Source organism: Callorhinchus milii, unplaced genomic scaffold, assembly GCF_018977255.1.
Source record: "Callorhinchus milii isolate IMCB2004 unplaced genomic scaffold, IMCB_Cmil_1.0 Scaffold5, whole genome shotgun sequence".
In the NCBI taxonomy this organism is placed as follows: domain Eukaryota; kingdom Metazoa; phylum Chordata; class Chondrichthyes; order Chimaeriformes; family Callorhinchidae; genus Callorhinchus; species Callorhinchus milii.
In genome coordinates, this window is record NW_024704746.1 from 9,448,865 (window position 1) to 9,466,670 (window position 17,806).

The 17,806-nt window shown below is 39.5% G+C and overlaps 1 protein-coding gene across 2 annotated transcripts in view; it reads left to right on the forward strand.

Moving 5' to 3' along the window:
- Positions 1 to 2,218: 2,218 nt before the first annotated feature.
- Positions 2,219 to 17,806, forward strand: part of tprb (translocated promoter region b, nuclear basket protein) — a 44,634-nt gene continuing 29,046 nt past the window's right edge. For both annotated transcript variants that reach the window (XM_007895583.2, XM_042335279.1), the window contains exons 1-18: positions 2,219 to 2,376; positions 3,896 to 4,000; positions 4,832 to 4,905; positions 5,856 to 5,952; positions 7,047 to 7,150; positions 7,541 to 7,705; positions 8,458 to 8,550; positions 8,855 to 8,935; positions 9,910 to 9,997; positions 10,196 to 10,336; positions 10,423 to 10,517; positions 11,017 to 11,214; positions 12,206 to 12,313; positions 13,849 to 14,075; positions 14,818 to 14,981; positions 15,243 to 15,394; positions 16,903 to 17,051; positions 17,435 to 17,597. In XM_007895583.2, the coding sequence (XP_007893774.2) occupies positions 2,226 to 2,376; positions 3,896 to 4,000; positions 4,832 to 4,905; positions 5,856 to 5,952; positions 7,047 to 7,150; positions 7,541 to 7,705; positions 8,458 to 8,550; positions 8,855 to 8,935; positions 9,910 to 9,997; positions 10,196 to 10,336; positions 10,423 to 10,517; positions 11,017 to 11,214; positions 12,206 to 12,313; positions 13,849 to 14,075; positions 14,818 to 14,981; positions 15,243 to 15,394; positions 16,903 to 17,051; positions 17,435 to 17,597 (2,355 nt within the window). In that variant the 5' untranslated portion in view covers positions 2,219 to 2,225. The remainder of the gene's footprint in view (positions 2,377 to 3,895; positions 4,001 to 4,831; positions 4,906 to 5,855; positions 5,953 to 7,046; positions 7,151 to 7,540; positions 7,706 to 8,457; positions 8,551 to 8,854; positions 8,936 to 9,909; positions 9,998 to 10,195; positions 10,337 to 10,422; positions 10,518 to 11,016; positions 11,215 to 12,205; positions 12,314 to 13,848; positions 14,076 to 14,817; positions 14,982 to 15,242; positions 15,395 to 16,902; positions 17,052 to 17,434; positions 17,598 to 17,806) is intronic.

The window sequence follows — 17,806 nt, forward strand, 5'->3', positions numbered from 1 at the left end:
CTACAACTCCCAGGCTCCCGCGCGGCGTGACGCTCCCCCTCCCCCCCGGGGGGGGGGGTGTTTGTGTCCCGCAGTCACAACAGCCCCGGCCTCGTGATCACTGTGATGAATTCAGCACAAAATTACTGTTCAGGGTTTAGCTGAGGTTACATTACATGGGGCCTGGTTTGGGTCAGAGTCCTGGCTTCCAGGTAATGATCTTCTAGACGTTTGCCCCAGAATAACCCTCCACATTGCCAAACATTTACTCCCCCCCCCCCCCACTCCAGACAAAAATTGATGGCCATTGGTTTATGCCCCTTATAATAATAATACTGATGATAATAATCCTCGCATTTGATATGGCGCTTTTCACGCCTCCTCGACGACTCTTAAAAGCGCTTCACAGAATAGGCTGCGAAAGTGAATTGGACCCGTATATCTTTGGGGCGAAACGCGGCAGCCAATTGGGCACAGCCGCGCGTCCCCACGATCAGTCGTGGATTGAAACCGATCAATTTACTAGTTTGTTTTTTTTCGGAGGGATTATTATTAGGCTCTGTGTGGAGTAAGGAAACTTGCCCAAGGTTTCGCCCTCTGCCTGGAATTGAACCCAGGTGTCTTCGCTTGCAAAGCCAGTGCTCTAACCGCTGAGCTACAGGACTTACCTCACCATTACGAGTCAGTCACCCTTCACATTAATTATACTGTACTGGACAGGAGCCAGTTAAAAGGCTGGTTGATTCGCGTTCCCTCATTCAGAGGTCTTATCACCTTATCAGTACAAGGAGTGCTTTTATATAATACAACCAGTGCAAAGAAATCATAGAATTACACAGCACTCAAGGAGACCATTCGGCCCTTCGTGTCTGTGCTGGTTCTTTGAAAAGAGTTATCCAATTCACTCCCACTCACCCGCGCTCTCCTTGTAGCCCTGCAAACTTGTCCTCCCCAAATCTCTGTGGCTTTGACAGGAAAGTAAATGGGATTCAGGTGCACGTACGACTTCGGCAGCTATATAATAATAATAATATTTCCATTTGATACAGAGCCTTATTATTTTGAGACTTATAAAGATAAAACATGCTGTACTGTGGATCCATTCAAGAGGAAACTGGAACTTCACCCTCACCTGGATGTGAGGGAAAAGGGAACAGAAGGGTATGGGTATGGGATGGAGAAATGAAAGGGTGGACATTTGTGGAATGTAAACATCAGCAGTGTCTTGTTTCCATGCTGTACATTTTCTGTTACCCTTTGTGAGGAACTTATTATCTCACCATCTCTAGCCGAGATTTCTCTAATGTTCTCTGTGTTGGATCAGCCTCCACAAGCTTTTAACTTATACCAGAACTCCATGCCATCTTTGCTTTAGTTTTCTGTTCCCTCCAAAGTCCTGATATACCCTCTTTACAATCTGCTCCAACCCTGATGATACCTTGGCTCAGTTGTTCGCACTCTCATCTATGGGTCATAAGTTGATGGGTTCAAACCTTCTGCTCATAATTCAGGCTGACACTCCACTTGGGGGTTGGATAAACTGTTGTGTCAATCCACCAGGTAAAATCTTTAACCAATGTTAATCCTTCAGGTGAAGGTTAAGCATCCCGTGACACTATCCAAAAAGAGAATGGAATTTGTGTCTTGTGACCTGGCCATCAGATAAGTTATGTCACTCACTTCATAACTGTTTGTTGGCAAATTGCTATTACTGTGCACATTTGGCTGCTGTGTTTTGCCCACAAAATATACAGTCAGTTCATATTCTATGAAGTGTTTTGATGATCTCTGGAAGACGTGATAAGGTGCTTATATCAAATGCAAGGATTACTATCGTGCCTTCACCTCGACTCTCTACCCCCTCCTCGCTCCCTCCCTTCCCTCCCCTCACCCTGACCATTTCCCCCCTGCTCGGGTCCCGACCCAACTGTCCAGCGCCTTGGGACGTCCTCCTGATGCGAAAGGCGCTCTATAAATGCAATCTTCTTGTTGTTGTTGTTGTCGTTGTACTATTATTATTTGGTACCAATGCAGCAATTCTCCCAGAGAAGAGTTGAACAGGGGCAGCGCGGGGTATGCTGGGAGGTGTAGTTCACCTTCCACTTGCCTGCGCTCCCGAAGGGCAGTCGCAGGGCGTGCTGGGAGTTGTAGTTGGCTACCACCACCACCCCGGCCCCTCCGCGGAGCAAAGCGCGGGCTTCTGCACATGCGCACGGAGCGGCAGCGCCTGAAGCCGAGGAGCCGACATGGCGGCCGCGCTGCAGCAGTTGCTGGAGCGCTCCGAGTTGGCCAAACTCCCCAAGGCCACGGTCAGCAAGCTGGAGAAGCTGCTGTCCGACAAGGAGGCCGAAGCGGACGGCCTGAAGGTCAAGTACGAGCGCTTTAAAGTGGACAGTGGTGAGTGGGAGAGAGAGAGAGAGAGAAAGAGAAGAGTCCGAGGCCTGAGGCCTGGAGACCAGAACCTCTTTTCTTTTTAGTTTTATCATCGAAGCTGAAGCTTCAGTGGGTCTGAGGTTTGGACCCTTTGCCCCGAGGGGGTGGGGAGCGGGGGGGAGAGGGTGGGTGAGGAGTAATAAAGGGAGCGCGACAGGTTGTGCTACTTTTAAAAGGAACCCGTAAATGTTCTTTTATTTTATAATAATAATATAATAATAATCCTTGCATTTGATATAGCGCTTTTCACGTCGGGAGGACGTCCCAAAGCGCTTCACAGAACACACTGTAAAGTGAATTGACTGTATATTTGTGGGCGAACGCGGCAGCCAATTGCGCACAGCAATGTCCCACAAACAGTCGTAGATTGAAAATGACCAATTTATTATTGTTTTTGGTTTTGGAGGGATTATTATTAGGCTCTGTGTGGAGTAAGGAAACTTGCCCAAGGTTTCGCCCTCTGCCTGGAATTGAACTCAGGTCTCTCACTTGCAAAGCGAATGCTCTAACCACTGAGCTGCAGGACCCTCTGACTAGCATTTAAAATCATTCATATTAAACTGCCCGGAATAAGCTGTTTCATGGTCAGGTGCATTTTGTTGTTTTTAAGTGTTTTGTGTGTGTGTTTTTTTGTTTTAAAAAAATTTATCTTGCAAAACATTCCGCTCCTTTTCTTTCCCCCTCCCGCCTATTCTTTTTTAAAAAAAAGTTAGCACCAAACGTTAGCATTTCCTGTGGTTTTTTTAATGCGGAAGACCTCCACGGGTTTAGCTTTTGGTCCGTTTTAGACACGATATTAATCAAAAACGTTTAAAATTAAGGCAGTGATGAGCGTTGCCAGTTGCTGTAAATTGGTGCATTTTTTTTATTTTTAAACAAGTAAGATCTTTGTGGAGTCCTGTAGCTCAGTGGTTTAGAGAACTCGCTTTGCAAGTGAGAGACCTGAGTTCAATTCCAGACAGGGCGAAACCTTGGGCAAGTTTCCTTACTCCACACAGAGCCTAATAATAATCCCTCCAAAACCAAAAAAAAACAATAATAAATTGTTCATTTTCAATCTACGACTGTTTGTGGGACATTGCTGTACGCAATTGGCTGCCGCGTTCGCCCACAAATATACAGTCAATTCGCTTTGCAGTGTGTTCTGTGAAGCGCTTTGGGACGTCTCCCCGACGTGAAAAGCGCTATATCAAATGCAAGGATCATTATTATTATTATCTTTGCTGTGATGAAGGTGATGCCCCCCGGGGTTTCTTTATTCTTAGTGTTTATTTGACTTCTGTTGCTTTTTGTGGCCCTTCAATTCATTGTGGCAGCTCAGGGGCAGCATCGTGGATGATGCCAATGGATTTGCTTAAGTTCTAATCTATTTAAGTAAGTTGTCATGTTTTAATTTAACTGTAAAAATATAGGACAAATGTTTAATGACTAATGATGGGACTTTAGGCATTATTTGATAACTTGGATAACATTTTCATTTCAGAGCAACAATACTTTGAAGTAGAGAAACGGCTCACCCAGAGCCAGGAAAAGTTGGTATTAGAATCACAGGAGTGTCAAAATCTGCGTGAAGAACTTACCAAACTCAGTAAGTATTGCTGTGGCTTCACAAAGAAAGCTTCTCTTCGACTGTGCCTTTGGTCTCCTTCCCACCTCTCTGCCTTCCCTCACCCCTAGACCACCCATTCCCCACGCTCAGGCCCTGACACCTGACTGTTCAGCGCTTTGGGATGTCCTTCTGACGTGAAAGGCGCTCTATAAGTGTAATTTTGTTATTATTGTTGTTTATTTTCTATCCCAATTATACTGATTTGCTGCGATTCTGAACTATGTAGAAATGGTCAGGGTGGATCATTAGACTGTGCGCAAATTGGCTGCTGCTTTTGCCTCCATAATATACACACCGACACCACTTTACAGTATATCTTTTGAAGAGCTTTGAGATGTCATCATCATTATTATCCAAATATATTACCTAAGGATCATTATAATATTGGTTGCGCTGTAATTGGTGTGGACAGCCTTAGCTGAAAGGATTCAACCACACTGTATTAAACTTAGCCTGCAGTGAAGAGTGGGACTTTTTTGACGTTTCTTCCAAGAAATGCTCTTTCAAGAAGCGACTATAGTTTCATATAATTCATATTTAATAAATGCGCAGGTTGCTGGTACCATCCGTTATTTCATAGCTAATCATTCGTTAAAAGTAGAATTCTTTAAGGTAGTTCATGTACCAGATGGTAATCTTGGTTTGGCTGAACATAGTAGCTTATGAGAATTTTTTTAGGAAGAATTTATTGGCAACCATTGCAACGAAGAGCAAATTCAATGTTCTGCTTTAGAATTCCATCTTTTTGTTTGAATTAATGCAAGATACTACTGTAGTCCATTGTGGGTGATGTACATGTTTTTGTTACAGATGATCAATTAACAGAGACTAAAGAGAAAAATAAGGAACTAGACTCTTCTCAAGAAAATTTAAAAAATTCTCAGGTGTGTGATCTTTACAAACACAATCATTTTACAGTGACTAGCTCTCTATATTTGAACTTCACCAAGAACAGTACTAGAGTGGGTAAAAGTCTTTTGGGAAGAGAATTGAGAAACTATTAAGGTTGTGGAAGGGGGCGGAAGAGAAAGCATGAATTAAAGTTAGAGACGCCCGTCTACAAATAAATTCAAATACTTTTAGTCAGAGAAACCAACCTTTCAGTTCTCTGGTGATGTTGTCCTTTCAAAGATGATGCTTCTATGAAATATAAAAACCTGGAACTTTCTCCATGAGGACAGTAATGAAACTGATCTCTGAGCTCGGGCAAGCAATTAGATCAGTTTGGGCTTTTCAGCCTCAAAGTGAGATGTCAGGGAGAACATTATAGAACTTAAAAGATGCTAAGCAGGATAGAGTAGATAAACCTAGGACAATATCTTGCGACACACCAAGTCAGCAGTGTTCTATGGCCCAGGTTCAGGTTTGTGAAGAGCAGGTTTAGGATGGACATCAATAAGTATTTCTTTACATGGAAGTTGATCAGCAGCTGATTTGTTACCAGGCATGCGAGTGAAGGCCAGGATACATATGTAGGAAACATCTTGATGCTTTAGTTGGTAGAGTTAATATTTTGGATAAGCGAGGTGGAATGAGCAGAAAATCCTTCATCTGAATTTGTGGGCTCAAGAAAAGATCACATGTAAGCGAGCGACTAATATTGTACATATCCTTTTTATGCTAGAATACAATCCTTTGATATTAAAGGAACACTACTTTTGTTTAATGTTTTTTTCCAGCCTGTATACTTGTCAGGTTTAAGGTTGTGTGCAAAAAATATTGACGTATAAAGATTTAGGACAAATGATCCAAAATATAACTGATGTGAAATGAGATGTTGTGCTTGCTGTGAATTATTTAGTTTTTCTTTTGGCATTTTTAAATGGAAAAATAGAACCAACTTTCACGAGCAAAGGATGAGTTGGATAATGAAAAACGAGAACTGGTGAGGACTCTTGAACGAAGATCGCAAGAACTGGAACATTTGAATGGTATGTTGGTTCAGAAACTGATGAAATGTGTATTTGGATGTTGTGTGGTAAATGTTTCCTTTGTCCTGGAGGATACTAGTCAGACCGAGTTATAACGCATTTCAGTGCAGTGTGGGTTTGCTTCCAGCTTCCAACACTGAATTGTTGGTATCCTTTCGATGGTGCAGACAACAGCAACTTGCATTTATGTAGAGCCCTTCGTGCGGGGCAGAGACCCGCGGAGCGCTTGACAGTGGCGGAGTCTGATACCGAGCCGGGGGAGAGGGAAGGGGGAGGTGACGGTTAGCCATGCAGACACAAATGGCCACTGAGCTCTACTTTCGTACAACAGTGGTTTGAGTTGTCTATAACTATAAAAATTGTGATTTTAAAAATGTAGTGGTTTTGGTTCCTCTGAGGGGAATGGAGCACTATTCTATTTCTGGTAACCAGCATCTGCATTGAAGCCCTGGGTCAGACAAGGCAAAGTAAAATTGAACAATTGCCAGATGTTACATTTTCTTTACACTGCCCAACAGTATGTTTGAAAAGCAACCTCCACTACACCAGTGTGCTCACATTTTCTGTTGTTTACACTGGTCATTTTTGTGATTGATTTGAGAGACTAATATTTGTTGCGGGGCTGTACCCACTGAAGAGCTGGATTGGGAAAGCCCAGACCCATTCCATGGACCTTTACTTAAAGCTATTAAGATTTTCGGTACGTCCAGTTGTGAAAACAAACATACAACAACACCCAGGTTCGCCCAAAGAGCTCTTTTAACATCGTCTGAAAATTAGCTTTGCTGGCTTTTTTTTTAGTAAATGGTTAATGAAAGCTCTTTTAAAATATCCTAAAATATTTGAAGCAAACCAGCACTAGTAACCATTTAAATGGAAATGGAGTGTGACTGGTGGAGAATACTATGTTCACATTCAGCATGACATCCTTCCCAGACAATGTGAGCAGTGAGCAAAGTAAGACTGTCTTTACTCCAGGCGATCGAGAGAAATGGGATACAGATGGAGTTATGAGTTCACTTTCATAACTAAGAAAATAATTTAAATGTTCCCTAAAAACTTGAACAACCCAGGTTTCTTTTTTTCCCATGCAGAGGATTTTAAACGATTAAATACTAAGCTTGCAGAAACAAATTCAGCAAAAATAGATCTTCAGCTGAAGCTCGATGAACTCCAGGTTTCTGAAATCTCAATCAAGGTGAGTGGTTGTCTTTTTTATAACCAATTTAGTGCATTTGTGGCTCTAACTTTCAACCTTGCAAATTCAGATTTCATTCTTTGAAGGTCAATTTAAAAACTACTCTTATGCGCAAATAAGACCTTTTGAAGTGCTACGCTTACAGATTAGTGTCTTCATTATTTATTAAATTCTGTACTAAAATGAGAGTTATGTGATCAACGTTCAAATATATATATTGTCAATAAATTATATGTATTTCATAGTCAATAAATTGTTGATATGTTTCTGTGTATTAATGCCATTATCTAAAATAATACAACAGTCCGATGCAAGAGAAGCCAGTTCACCATAAAATTCCCAAACTCAGGATTTCAACTGTCCATTTCTCTATTGTTAATTTATTTGCAGTACCGTGAAAAACGACTTGAACAAGAAAAGGAACTATTGCAGAACCAGACCAATTGGTTGAATGCAGAATTAAAAAAGAAGACTGATGAGCTGTTGGGACTTCGTCGAGAAAAGAGCAATGAAATTCTTGAACTGAGATGTAATCTCGAGAACAAAAAGGATGAGGTAATAGTTTGTCAACATATTGATATTCTATTATAGCAAATTAAAAAGCAATGCATGAGTTTTCCTGGTGGCCCAAGGTGTGATTGCCCCACCTTTACTCAAGAATATAGAAAGTCTCTGGTTCAATTTATGGCTTACATTCAGCTACCTGATCTTAGCCAGTTGGGTGGATTTGACCAGACCTCGAGAGGAAAAATTCACCAGGATTCTAGTTCCTATTAGAATATGTGTAACTGGATGCAAGGTTATAGCAACATTAGGGTCAGCTATGATGTCCTTCATGGTTTAATACCTTGCCAAGTTTCAATTTCCAACTGAGCACATGAGGAATGACTGCTTAGATGAGGATCATGTGCCTTGTGTCGCCCTCCCCCCCCCCCCACCCTTAAACCAAGAAGAGCAGGCACCTTCTTTAGGAAAGGAAAACTGCCAATTATTTTTTACACGTCATACATATTTTGCATCCCTCGCCCCGCTCCAGATCATTCTCAAGACCTACCTCGTTGACTGCGCATTTGGTCATCTTTCTCCTCTCTACTCAGAACCCACCACCAGCTCGCGTGCCAACACTGTTGAGCGTCTTGGGAAGTCCTCCCAATTTGAAAGCTGTTAAATATGTCAATTTGTATTGTAATTTGAATGCATTTTGTCTATTTGTATTTATTAATTTTCCTGACTGTAAATTGTCACTTTTGTTAAACTGTTTTACTAATACCTGATGGTGAACGTTTTTCACCGATTCACTTTCACAGGTCTCCAGTATTGAAGAACAGATTAGCACTTTAAAAGGAGCTAATGAAAATTTCAAGAAACAGATTGATGACTTAATGAGTAAACTGAAAGAGGTTAGTTTATTGTTCCATTGGTGAGATCTGTGCCTATATAACCTTCTATGATGTTTTGAATACAGAAAATTTTAATGCCTACTGAGGGGAAATTGGCAAAGAAAACATTTGGAAACCAGTAAAAGCAATATTGGTTTAATCTTGGTAAATGCAAATTCATTTGTACTTTTTCAGGATAATTGGAAATTGCAGATTGTCAAACTGGTGCTTGTTCTGGCGCGCGTGTGTGTGTATATGTATTACATGCATGTATGCATTCAATGTTAAAATTGACCTTGGATATCAATCTTCTATTTCTTTGCAGTCAAAGGAGCATTCGGCGAGCATGGAGGAAAAATTCCGCAATGAGCTGAATGCTCACATAAAGTTATCAAACTTATACAAGGTATGTTATATAGCTGGGCTTGGATACTCTTAAGCCTGGTGATGGGTTTCCGCGTGTGTCATGAACCCCACCACCACCCAAAAGTCAACCTATTGTGTTTACTCTCACTGCTTTTGTAATTCTCTTGACTAGCAATATTGATACAGTTTAGTGAAAAGTTCAAAATCTGAACTGTAATATTTGGATTTTTGAGTCTTACACACAATCTTAATGTTAGAATATTGCAGAAAGATTCCTTGTTGTTCCTTGTGATTTCTCTTTGAGGATGAACCATGCTTCAAAATAAAACTATTAGCCGAGCATTTCCAGCACTTAAATGAGATTTGATGCACTCGCCACAGAAATGATCACCGAACTGCACGAAGAGCACCTTACTGAAATGTTAATATTTTATATCATCATTCAAAAATTTAAGATTATGAATGTTATTGGATGCTATGATAATTTTAGGAAATGTAATTTCAGTGAAGCAACTTAATGCGAAATACAGCCGGTATGATTTCTAATGCATTTGTGGAGTCCTGTAGCTCAATGGTTAGAGCACTCGCTTTGCAAGCGAGAGACCTGAGTTCAATTCCAGGCAGGGCGAAACCTTGGGCAAGTTTCCTTACTCCACACAGAGCCTAATAATAATTCCTCCAAAAGCAATAAATTGGTCATTTTCAATCCACGACTGTTTGTGGGACATTGCTGTGCGCAATTGGCTGCCGCGTTCGCCCACAAATATACAGTCACTTCACTTTACAGTGTGTTCTGTGAAGCGCTTTGGGACGTCCTCCCGACGTGAAAAGCGCTATATCAAATGCAAGGATTATTATTATATTATTATTTCTGAACAAAATAAAGTTAAAATTTGGGCTTTGCAATAACCATTGAATGCTTAATAATGTTATTCCTCAGAACATTCATTATTGTCAGTACCTTTTCATATCCAGTTAAATCAATTCATTCTTAAATGTTTTCATTTGTTTCAGAGTGCTGCAGATGATTCTGAAGCTAAGGCTGCAGAGCTTACCGGAGCAGTTGAAGAGCTTCATAGCCTTCTGAAACAGGCTAACGAGGGTAAGGTTACTTAATGCGAACTTCATTGATGGGTATTTTTCCATCCTTTTTAAAACATGCGCTGTTCATTCATAGTTGAAAATGACTTAATGTTGAAATAGTGTTTCAACATTAAGTATTTTGTGACGCACGTAAACGCTGCCTGCGTGAAGAGTGCTACATGAATGCAAGTTGTTGTTTAACGTCTTTATATTTTAGCCCATAAGCAAAGCGAGGAGCGAGTGGCTGAGACCGTGGCCTCCAATGCCAAACTAATTACTGACCTGAATGAGAAGGTCGGTAAGCTTGAGAAGGAATTGGAAAATGCTAATGATCTCCTTGTAGCCACCAAACGTAAAGGTGAGCATGCTGTTGGTTACTAGATGTTGGCCAATAACTGTATCTGTGCTAGTGGTTTAGATGATTGCATATCTGTTTTGGTATAGGTATAGCCACCCTCTCAGAGGAAGAACTTGCTGCCATGTCCCCAACTGCAGCAGCTGTTGCTAAAGTTATAAAACCTGGAATGAAGCTTACTGAGGTAGGAACTAGGTCATTCAATATCTTTTTCTTAAGATATGTGCTGCCATTGAATAGCTTTTATTGAAAACTTTCCCGTTACTGGTTTTGAATGTTTTCATGTTTGAAAATTTCAGTGTCTGAGTAGCCTTATTACTGTAATCATTTTTTCCTGCATTGCATGAGCAACACGTATATGGAATCCCTGTAGATGTGCTGCCATTTGAAAGCTTAAACTGTCCTTACTCCCACTGTGGGGAAATTTGGTCCATTTAGTGAAAACTATTTTTCCAATCCTAGTTCTTTTGTAAGTGCTGGTACAGAACATAATTTCATTCCACTCTTTGGACTCTTGCAAAGCAAATGTGATGAATGAGCTATGAAATGGGAAAGCTAATTTCTTAAAATATGACTTAAAATATTTTGGTGTTTCATGAAATATGAGTAACAACCTATGCAGATGAATATTTTCATCTTTCTCCCTCCCCCCCCCCCCCCGCTCCACCATCTTTCTTACACAGTTATACAATGCATATGTTGAAGCCCAGGATCAGCTGTTGCTGGCAAAACAGGAAAACAAGCGGGTAAATAAGTACTTGGATGAGATTGTGAAAGAAGTGGAGATGAAGGCTCCGATTTTGAAACGCCAGCGGGAGGAATATGAACGTGGGCAAAAAGCCGTAGCAAATCTCTCAGCAAAACTGGAAGAAGCCATGAAGGTGATAATAATCATCCTTGCATTCTTCTGATTTAATTAAAAGTTGATTTCAGGAAAATAAATAACTGTAGTAGCATTTCACTTTTCTCTTGTTCTTTCTCTCTTCTGTTTACTTTTCCATTCCACCTTTCCTGAGTCCTTGTTGCTCGGCAGTGATAGTGTTGAACACTCTAAATTCCAGAGGGCAGTGAGACTTCATTACCCAGCAATTTGAAGCTGAGGTGGTCAGAATGTTTGCTAAGCTTCCCCTCATACTCTCCAGTCAACAAAGTCTTTCCCAACGGTCCATCCATAACTTGTTGACTGATCGTTTTGAGAGGAAAGGTGCCGATATTAATGTGCAGCAAGAATGAATGCTTCAGGAACGTTCTCAATAAAATCCTTTGGCATATGTAGTGTCTTGAACGCATTGACATAGTGGTACAGCTTCACACTTATCTGTAAATGTAATTAATAGTCTGATGTTGGTTCTGAATGTCGGTTTATGGAATAATGATGGCTGGTGTACTAATGCACATTCCACACTGCCTCGAAACTTATTGAGGTTCTTAAGACTCCGTTTTTCTTTGTGTTTGATGCAAATGCTTTGAATACATACGGTACAACATGTTACTTCGGGTGATTGACAAATAGCATTTTTTTAAAAATTCTACGCTAAACACCTCACCATTTGTACAGATGAGAACATAATACAACACATAAAAGCTATTCATTGAGCTGTAAGCATATATGCACAGTTCATGTATTGAGAAGATATTTATTTATGTAGTCCACAACATGAATGGACAGAGCAGGAATAAAGGGAAACCCTTTGTCTAATGCCTCCTTTTCAATTCTTACAAAGGTCATATGATACTAGACTCATTCACCCACAAAACGCAGTCACTGCATTTTATAGTATGTCCTGTGAAGCACTTTGGGACGTACTCCCGGCATGAAAGACGTTATACCAAATGTAATGATTAATATTATTGGATTTTTTTCTGCTGCAGGAAATGCGTCGATTACAAAAAGATACCGATGAGGCTAATAAGAGTTCTACGTTGCTCGGCAGGGAGAATCAAAGATTAAAAATGCAAATGACTGACCTCTCTCAGCAGGTGGGTGTGTAACTGAAGGATGTTTGCTTTGCTTGATACAAAATGTACGAAGAGGTTGCACCTTGCATTAAAACAAGAAGAGGGTTGATAGTTTTAGATGAAACATTTGTGGTTCTTGGCTTATTTTATTTCCAGTTTTATCATTGCAAATAAAGGGACTATTAGGCTGCAACCAAGCCTTTTAAAGTTAAAACTTCCAGTGGAATAATTGAATCCAGTGGTCTGTTGAATAAAATTCTTCAATTGTTAAAATTGTTTATGTTCAGGAATATGCTGGAATTTGCCGGTAGTATTAACCCATGCTACCAAGTGTTAACAGTCGACAAGTGTAAAGCAATTTAGCTTGCTTTAATAGACTAGCTAGGACGTTAAACTGAGATCCCGCCTGGTTGTTCGGGTAGAAATTCAAGATTCCATGGCACTATTTGAAATATGAAAGGGGCTTATCCCAGTGTCCTGGTCAACAAATAAAATTGGTCCCTCGTTTCATGGCTATTTGTGAGATAACATTTCTGTGTGCAAATTGGCTGTCACATTCACCTACAAGTACAGATGCTATGCTTCCCAGCGAAATTCTTTGAAGCACTTTGAGACATCATCAAGATGTCTCAAAGTGCTTCAAAGAATTTTGCTGTGAAGCATAGCATCTGTAATGATTAAAAATGCAAATGACTCATCTCTTTCAGCAGGTGGGTGTGTAACTGAAGGATGTTTGCTTTGCTTGATACAAAATGTACGATGAGGTTGCACCTTGCATTAAAACAAGAAGAGGGTTGATAGTTTTAGATGAAACATTTGTGGTTCTTGGCTTATTTTATTTCCAGTTTTATCATTGCAAATAAAGGGACTATTAGGCTGCAACCAAGCCTTTTAAAGTTAAAACTTCCAGTGGAATAATTGAATCCAGTGGTCTGTTGAATAAAATTCTTCAATTGTTAAAATTGTTTATGTTCAGGAATATGCTGGAATTTGCCGGTAGTATTAACCCATGCTACCAAGTGTTAACAGTTGACAAGTGTAAAGCAATTTAGCTTGCTTTAATAGACTAGCAAGGACGTTAAACTGAGATCCCGCCTGGTTGTTCGGGTAGAAATTGAAGATTCCATGGCACTATTTGAAATATGAAAGGGGCTTATCCCAGTGTCCTGGTCAACAAATAAAATTGGTCCCTCGTTTCATGGCTATTTGTGAGATAACATTTCTGTGTGCAAATTGGCTGTCACATTCACCTACAAGTACAGATGCTATGCTTCCCAGCGAAATTCTTTGAAGCACTTTGAGACATCTTGATGATGGGAAAAATCAGTATATCAACTGCAAAAATTATTATACTGCTTACCATTGAACCTTTGGTCTGATATATTTTCACAAAAATGTTTTGCTAATGAAATTCCAGCCTAATATCAAAATATGGATAACATTGTTCTGTCATTGTCCGTTTATTATTGTAGCAGCTCTATGGAATTGCTCATGAAATGCTCTGTATCCAACCTGAAACGCATAACACTGCACTCCTTTATTTGTGTGCAATTCAGACTAGAATTCTTTTGATGGAACTGGAAGATTCACGAGGGAACCACGTTTTGCGAGAAGATGAAGTTAGCTCGGCTGATATTAGCAGTTCATCTGAAGTAATTTCACAACATTTAGTCACTTATCGTAGCATTGAAGAACTCCAGCAGCAGAACCAGCAGCTGCTACTGACCCTTCGTGAACTTGCTGAGAAACATGAGAAAGAAGAAGAGGAAAAGGCCTCATCACGGTAAATTCTGGGGCCTGATCACATCAAATTGGCTTTGGCACATCATATTATTCTTCAAGTAAACTCAAAGTCTTAGCCAAAGGTCTGCAGAACGTACATTCTAGAATGACCTCCAGTACAGTGGTTGAAGTGTTCTGCATTGTTGGAGGTCCTGTGTGTGTTTTTCACTGTAGTTGGAAGTACTTTCTTGTCCCTTGCTCTCTGCCCCCCCCAATCCAATTAAGCCTTATTGTAATGCTACTGCCAACTAATACCACCTAAGTTGTCACAAACCACAACACTTTGCGTAGTTGAAGTTAAGACCATGCTTAACAGCGTCTAACTACTTATCCTTCAGTTGTTCCATCTTTCTATTTTGAGAGAGTAAAATAATCTAAGTATCAGTTGACTAATTCAAAAGTAATAATCTAGATTATTAAATCTGCATGAGATTAAAGGTTTGTTAAACTTAGAAAAAATATTTTTTAGTCAGCATGTCACACGTTGCCTAACAATCCACTGTGCATGTTTTGCACTCAAACTCGTTTTACTGAGCAGCACGTAGCCTGAGATCCCAAGGGACCTGGATAAGGCTCCAAATCCCAGATAATGTCTGAATAATTGTACTTTCTTTTTAGGAATTAACTCATAGATTTATCAACATATTAATGTTGGGACTGCTTGTATTTTTAGATATAGGAGAAATTTGCTTAATATATCAAGAATGAAGGTTTATTTAAATTGAATTGACTTTAAATTGCAGAATTAAAGGACTTGAGTCTGATCTTTCGAAATCCTTAGTCGAACTGGAGGGTCTCCGTGAAGCACGAAATCATCAGATGCAAATGGTTGAATCGATTGTACGGCAGCGTGATATGTACCGCATACTACTCGCACATACGACTGGAGTTTCAATTCCAATCCAAGGTAAGTCATAGCCCATCAGTTTTAGCTTTGTCTCACTGAAGGAGTAATTATAAATGCCATCCCCTAGTGGAGCATGGACTTCAGTGGTTTCACATTTTCTTACAAATCTATGAAGACTTGGTTTGAATCTACTAGTTTTCTATATCTTCCTGCTCGCACGGTTTATTTAAAAAAAAGCGATTAATACAATGGTTCCATTATCTGGATTTTACATAATATTAATCTTGTCACTAAAATCCAGATTTTTTTTCCCCCCCTCAGATAAGGCACCAGGAGAAATGTCTTTAATATCGTCTCTTCCAAAACACTCCCCAGGATTGAGTAAGGAAATGCCTCAGATGGCATCAACACCCAGTCAGATTCCTGCATTGGAGACCACAGAGCTTGTACAAGCCAAGGCAGCACTAAAGCAGGTAAGTGTCAAATATACACTTTAATATCTTTAAAATGGCACTACACACTTTTAATCCCTGAAGGCGGGAACAATGTAGGTGTAAGAGATTCGGATGGAGATGACCAATACAGTGGTATAATAATCAAAGATTTAAATAACACAAATAGTGTAACTTATTCTTAAAACTGAGACCACAGATACAGTAGAATCAATGTCGGTTCCACTGGGAAAAGCGCTGACCCTCTTCAACTCCCAACTTTTTCAAAATTACATCTGTTTCAAAGTTGCATCTTTCTTTTACGTGTTTCTATCTCCACCTCCCCTTGTCACAGATAAGCCCCCACACTTCGCAGGCTGCTTTGTAGAGAGACATATATATGGTCAACTTCTGGGGGGCCTAACACGCCCTGCTTGTTTCTCAGTCTTGAGATAGGTAGATATCTGAGGCTGCAGCCTTTTCTTTCTGTGGTCCACTGTTCTTACGTCTATGCTCAAGAACCCGATTGCTCATTATCTCAGAGGAGTGAATATCTTCCCAGGAAAATATAAAATGTAATCCGAAGCTAACCTCAACTGGTTCAGCAAAGCTACTTTTAATCTCTGCTAGGCTAGTTATTAAATCAATAAACCTTATTAAAGGATTATGGGTAGGTTACTTTCTAAACGTATATAAAGATATTAATTAAAAGCCTTAAAAACATTAAATACAACAAATATAATCTTACATAAGCTGGAAGAATGTGGAGTGCAGTAGAACGATGCTGTTGTTTCTCATGGTGATATTATGTTAGAGTAACTTATTTTGGTGCTGTTCTTATTTGGTGATCACATTTATTTTTAAGTATTCTAACCTTTTATAATGTGCTCTCATTGATTATTGTTACCATTGTGATCTCCTAAGGTAAAATTCCTATTGCCTATTTATGGAACTGACTCTTATAATAAAAAGTTGTGCTGTGTATACTATAACATTTTATTTTCTGGATAGTTCAATGCAAATTTACACTTATCTAAGATCCACATTGGGAGGAAGTTCCAAGCTCCACTAATAATAGTGTGGATAAACCATTTAAACTCAAACTCAATAATTGAATTAATCATATTTTTGGTTGGTAAATGCTGATGTAAACAAATCCTGTCACACCTATTTGTTGAAGACTGGATGTCTCCATAGACACTACTAATTATTTTAGATTCTTCAATCAAAAGGGATGCTTAATCAGTGTGTGAATACTGTGTTCTTGTCGTTTATTGCAGTTTTACCAGCCATGGCCTGGTAATCCCATTCTTTAAAGCAGGTTCAGAGTATAATTGTTAGTCAGTCTCTTGTTTCTTAGAGTGCACTAGCCTGGGGGGATGTTATATTTTACCAAAAATTAAACCAATTATCCATTAAGCCTCAAGACGCGAACAAAATTAGGAAATAAATTGGTGTTTGTTTTGTTATCAAAGACTAAAATGTACATTGGTTAAAGCATTAAATATTTTTCAAGATGCATATTGTTTAGAAAATAATTTTTACTTTAGTTACAGTTACATTTTGAAACCTACAAGAAGGAAAAAGCGGAGAACGACAAGATGCTAAATGAGCAGAATGATAAGCTTCAGGATGGCTTAACACAGCTGCGAACCCAGAATACAAAATTGTCTACACAGCTAGAGTTTGCTTCCAAAAGGTACGTTTGCAGAAGCCAGATCTGTAGCCGACTTGGAGCTATTTTGTCTAATTAACTATTAAATGTCAGTGGTTACACATTTGTGTGAGCGGAAAGCTGAACTTTAATAAATATTCCAGCCATAGATTCATAATAAGATTAAAGGTTGATCACCCTGATTTTAGCCATCTTTAGGAGGTTCAATGAGGTCGTTAAGTAAATTGAGAATTGTGTACTAGGGCAGGAAATAATACCTTTCTGAGATGGGTTAGAGCAAAATCACAGGCTTTGCCTTGATCTAATCCACACTACACCTGCACCCAGTGTATCTCAAAGCATTTGGTTTCATTCACAGTATGAACAAGTGCACTTTTTTTTTAAAAAAACTTTTTTTTTATGTAAAGGTATGAGATGCTGCAGAACAATATAGATGCATTCCGGCGTGAAATATCATCACTGCGTGATAGGGGTCAGAAACTCACCACAACTGTACAGAAACAGGAGCACATTATCTGCAGTTTGACACAGGAACTGCGAGGATCAAACGAAAAGTTGGCTATAGAAGAGGTCAGAACTTTGTTTAATATACGTGTTAGTATGTGTCTGCAGCTATACAGTAAAATTGTTTTTGTGACTGTGCGCTGACGAATGTAGAAATGCACATGTATTTTTGTGTTTTGATGTATTTACTGTAAGTAGAATCAACTTTTAGTTATTTGTGTAGGGAGCTATTTGTTCTACTTATCCAGGCTATTTGAAGCCCAATAAAATATAGA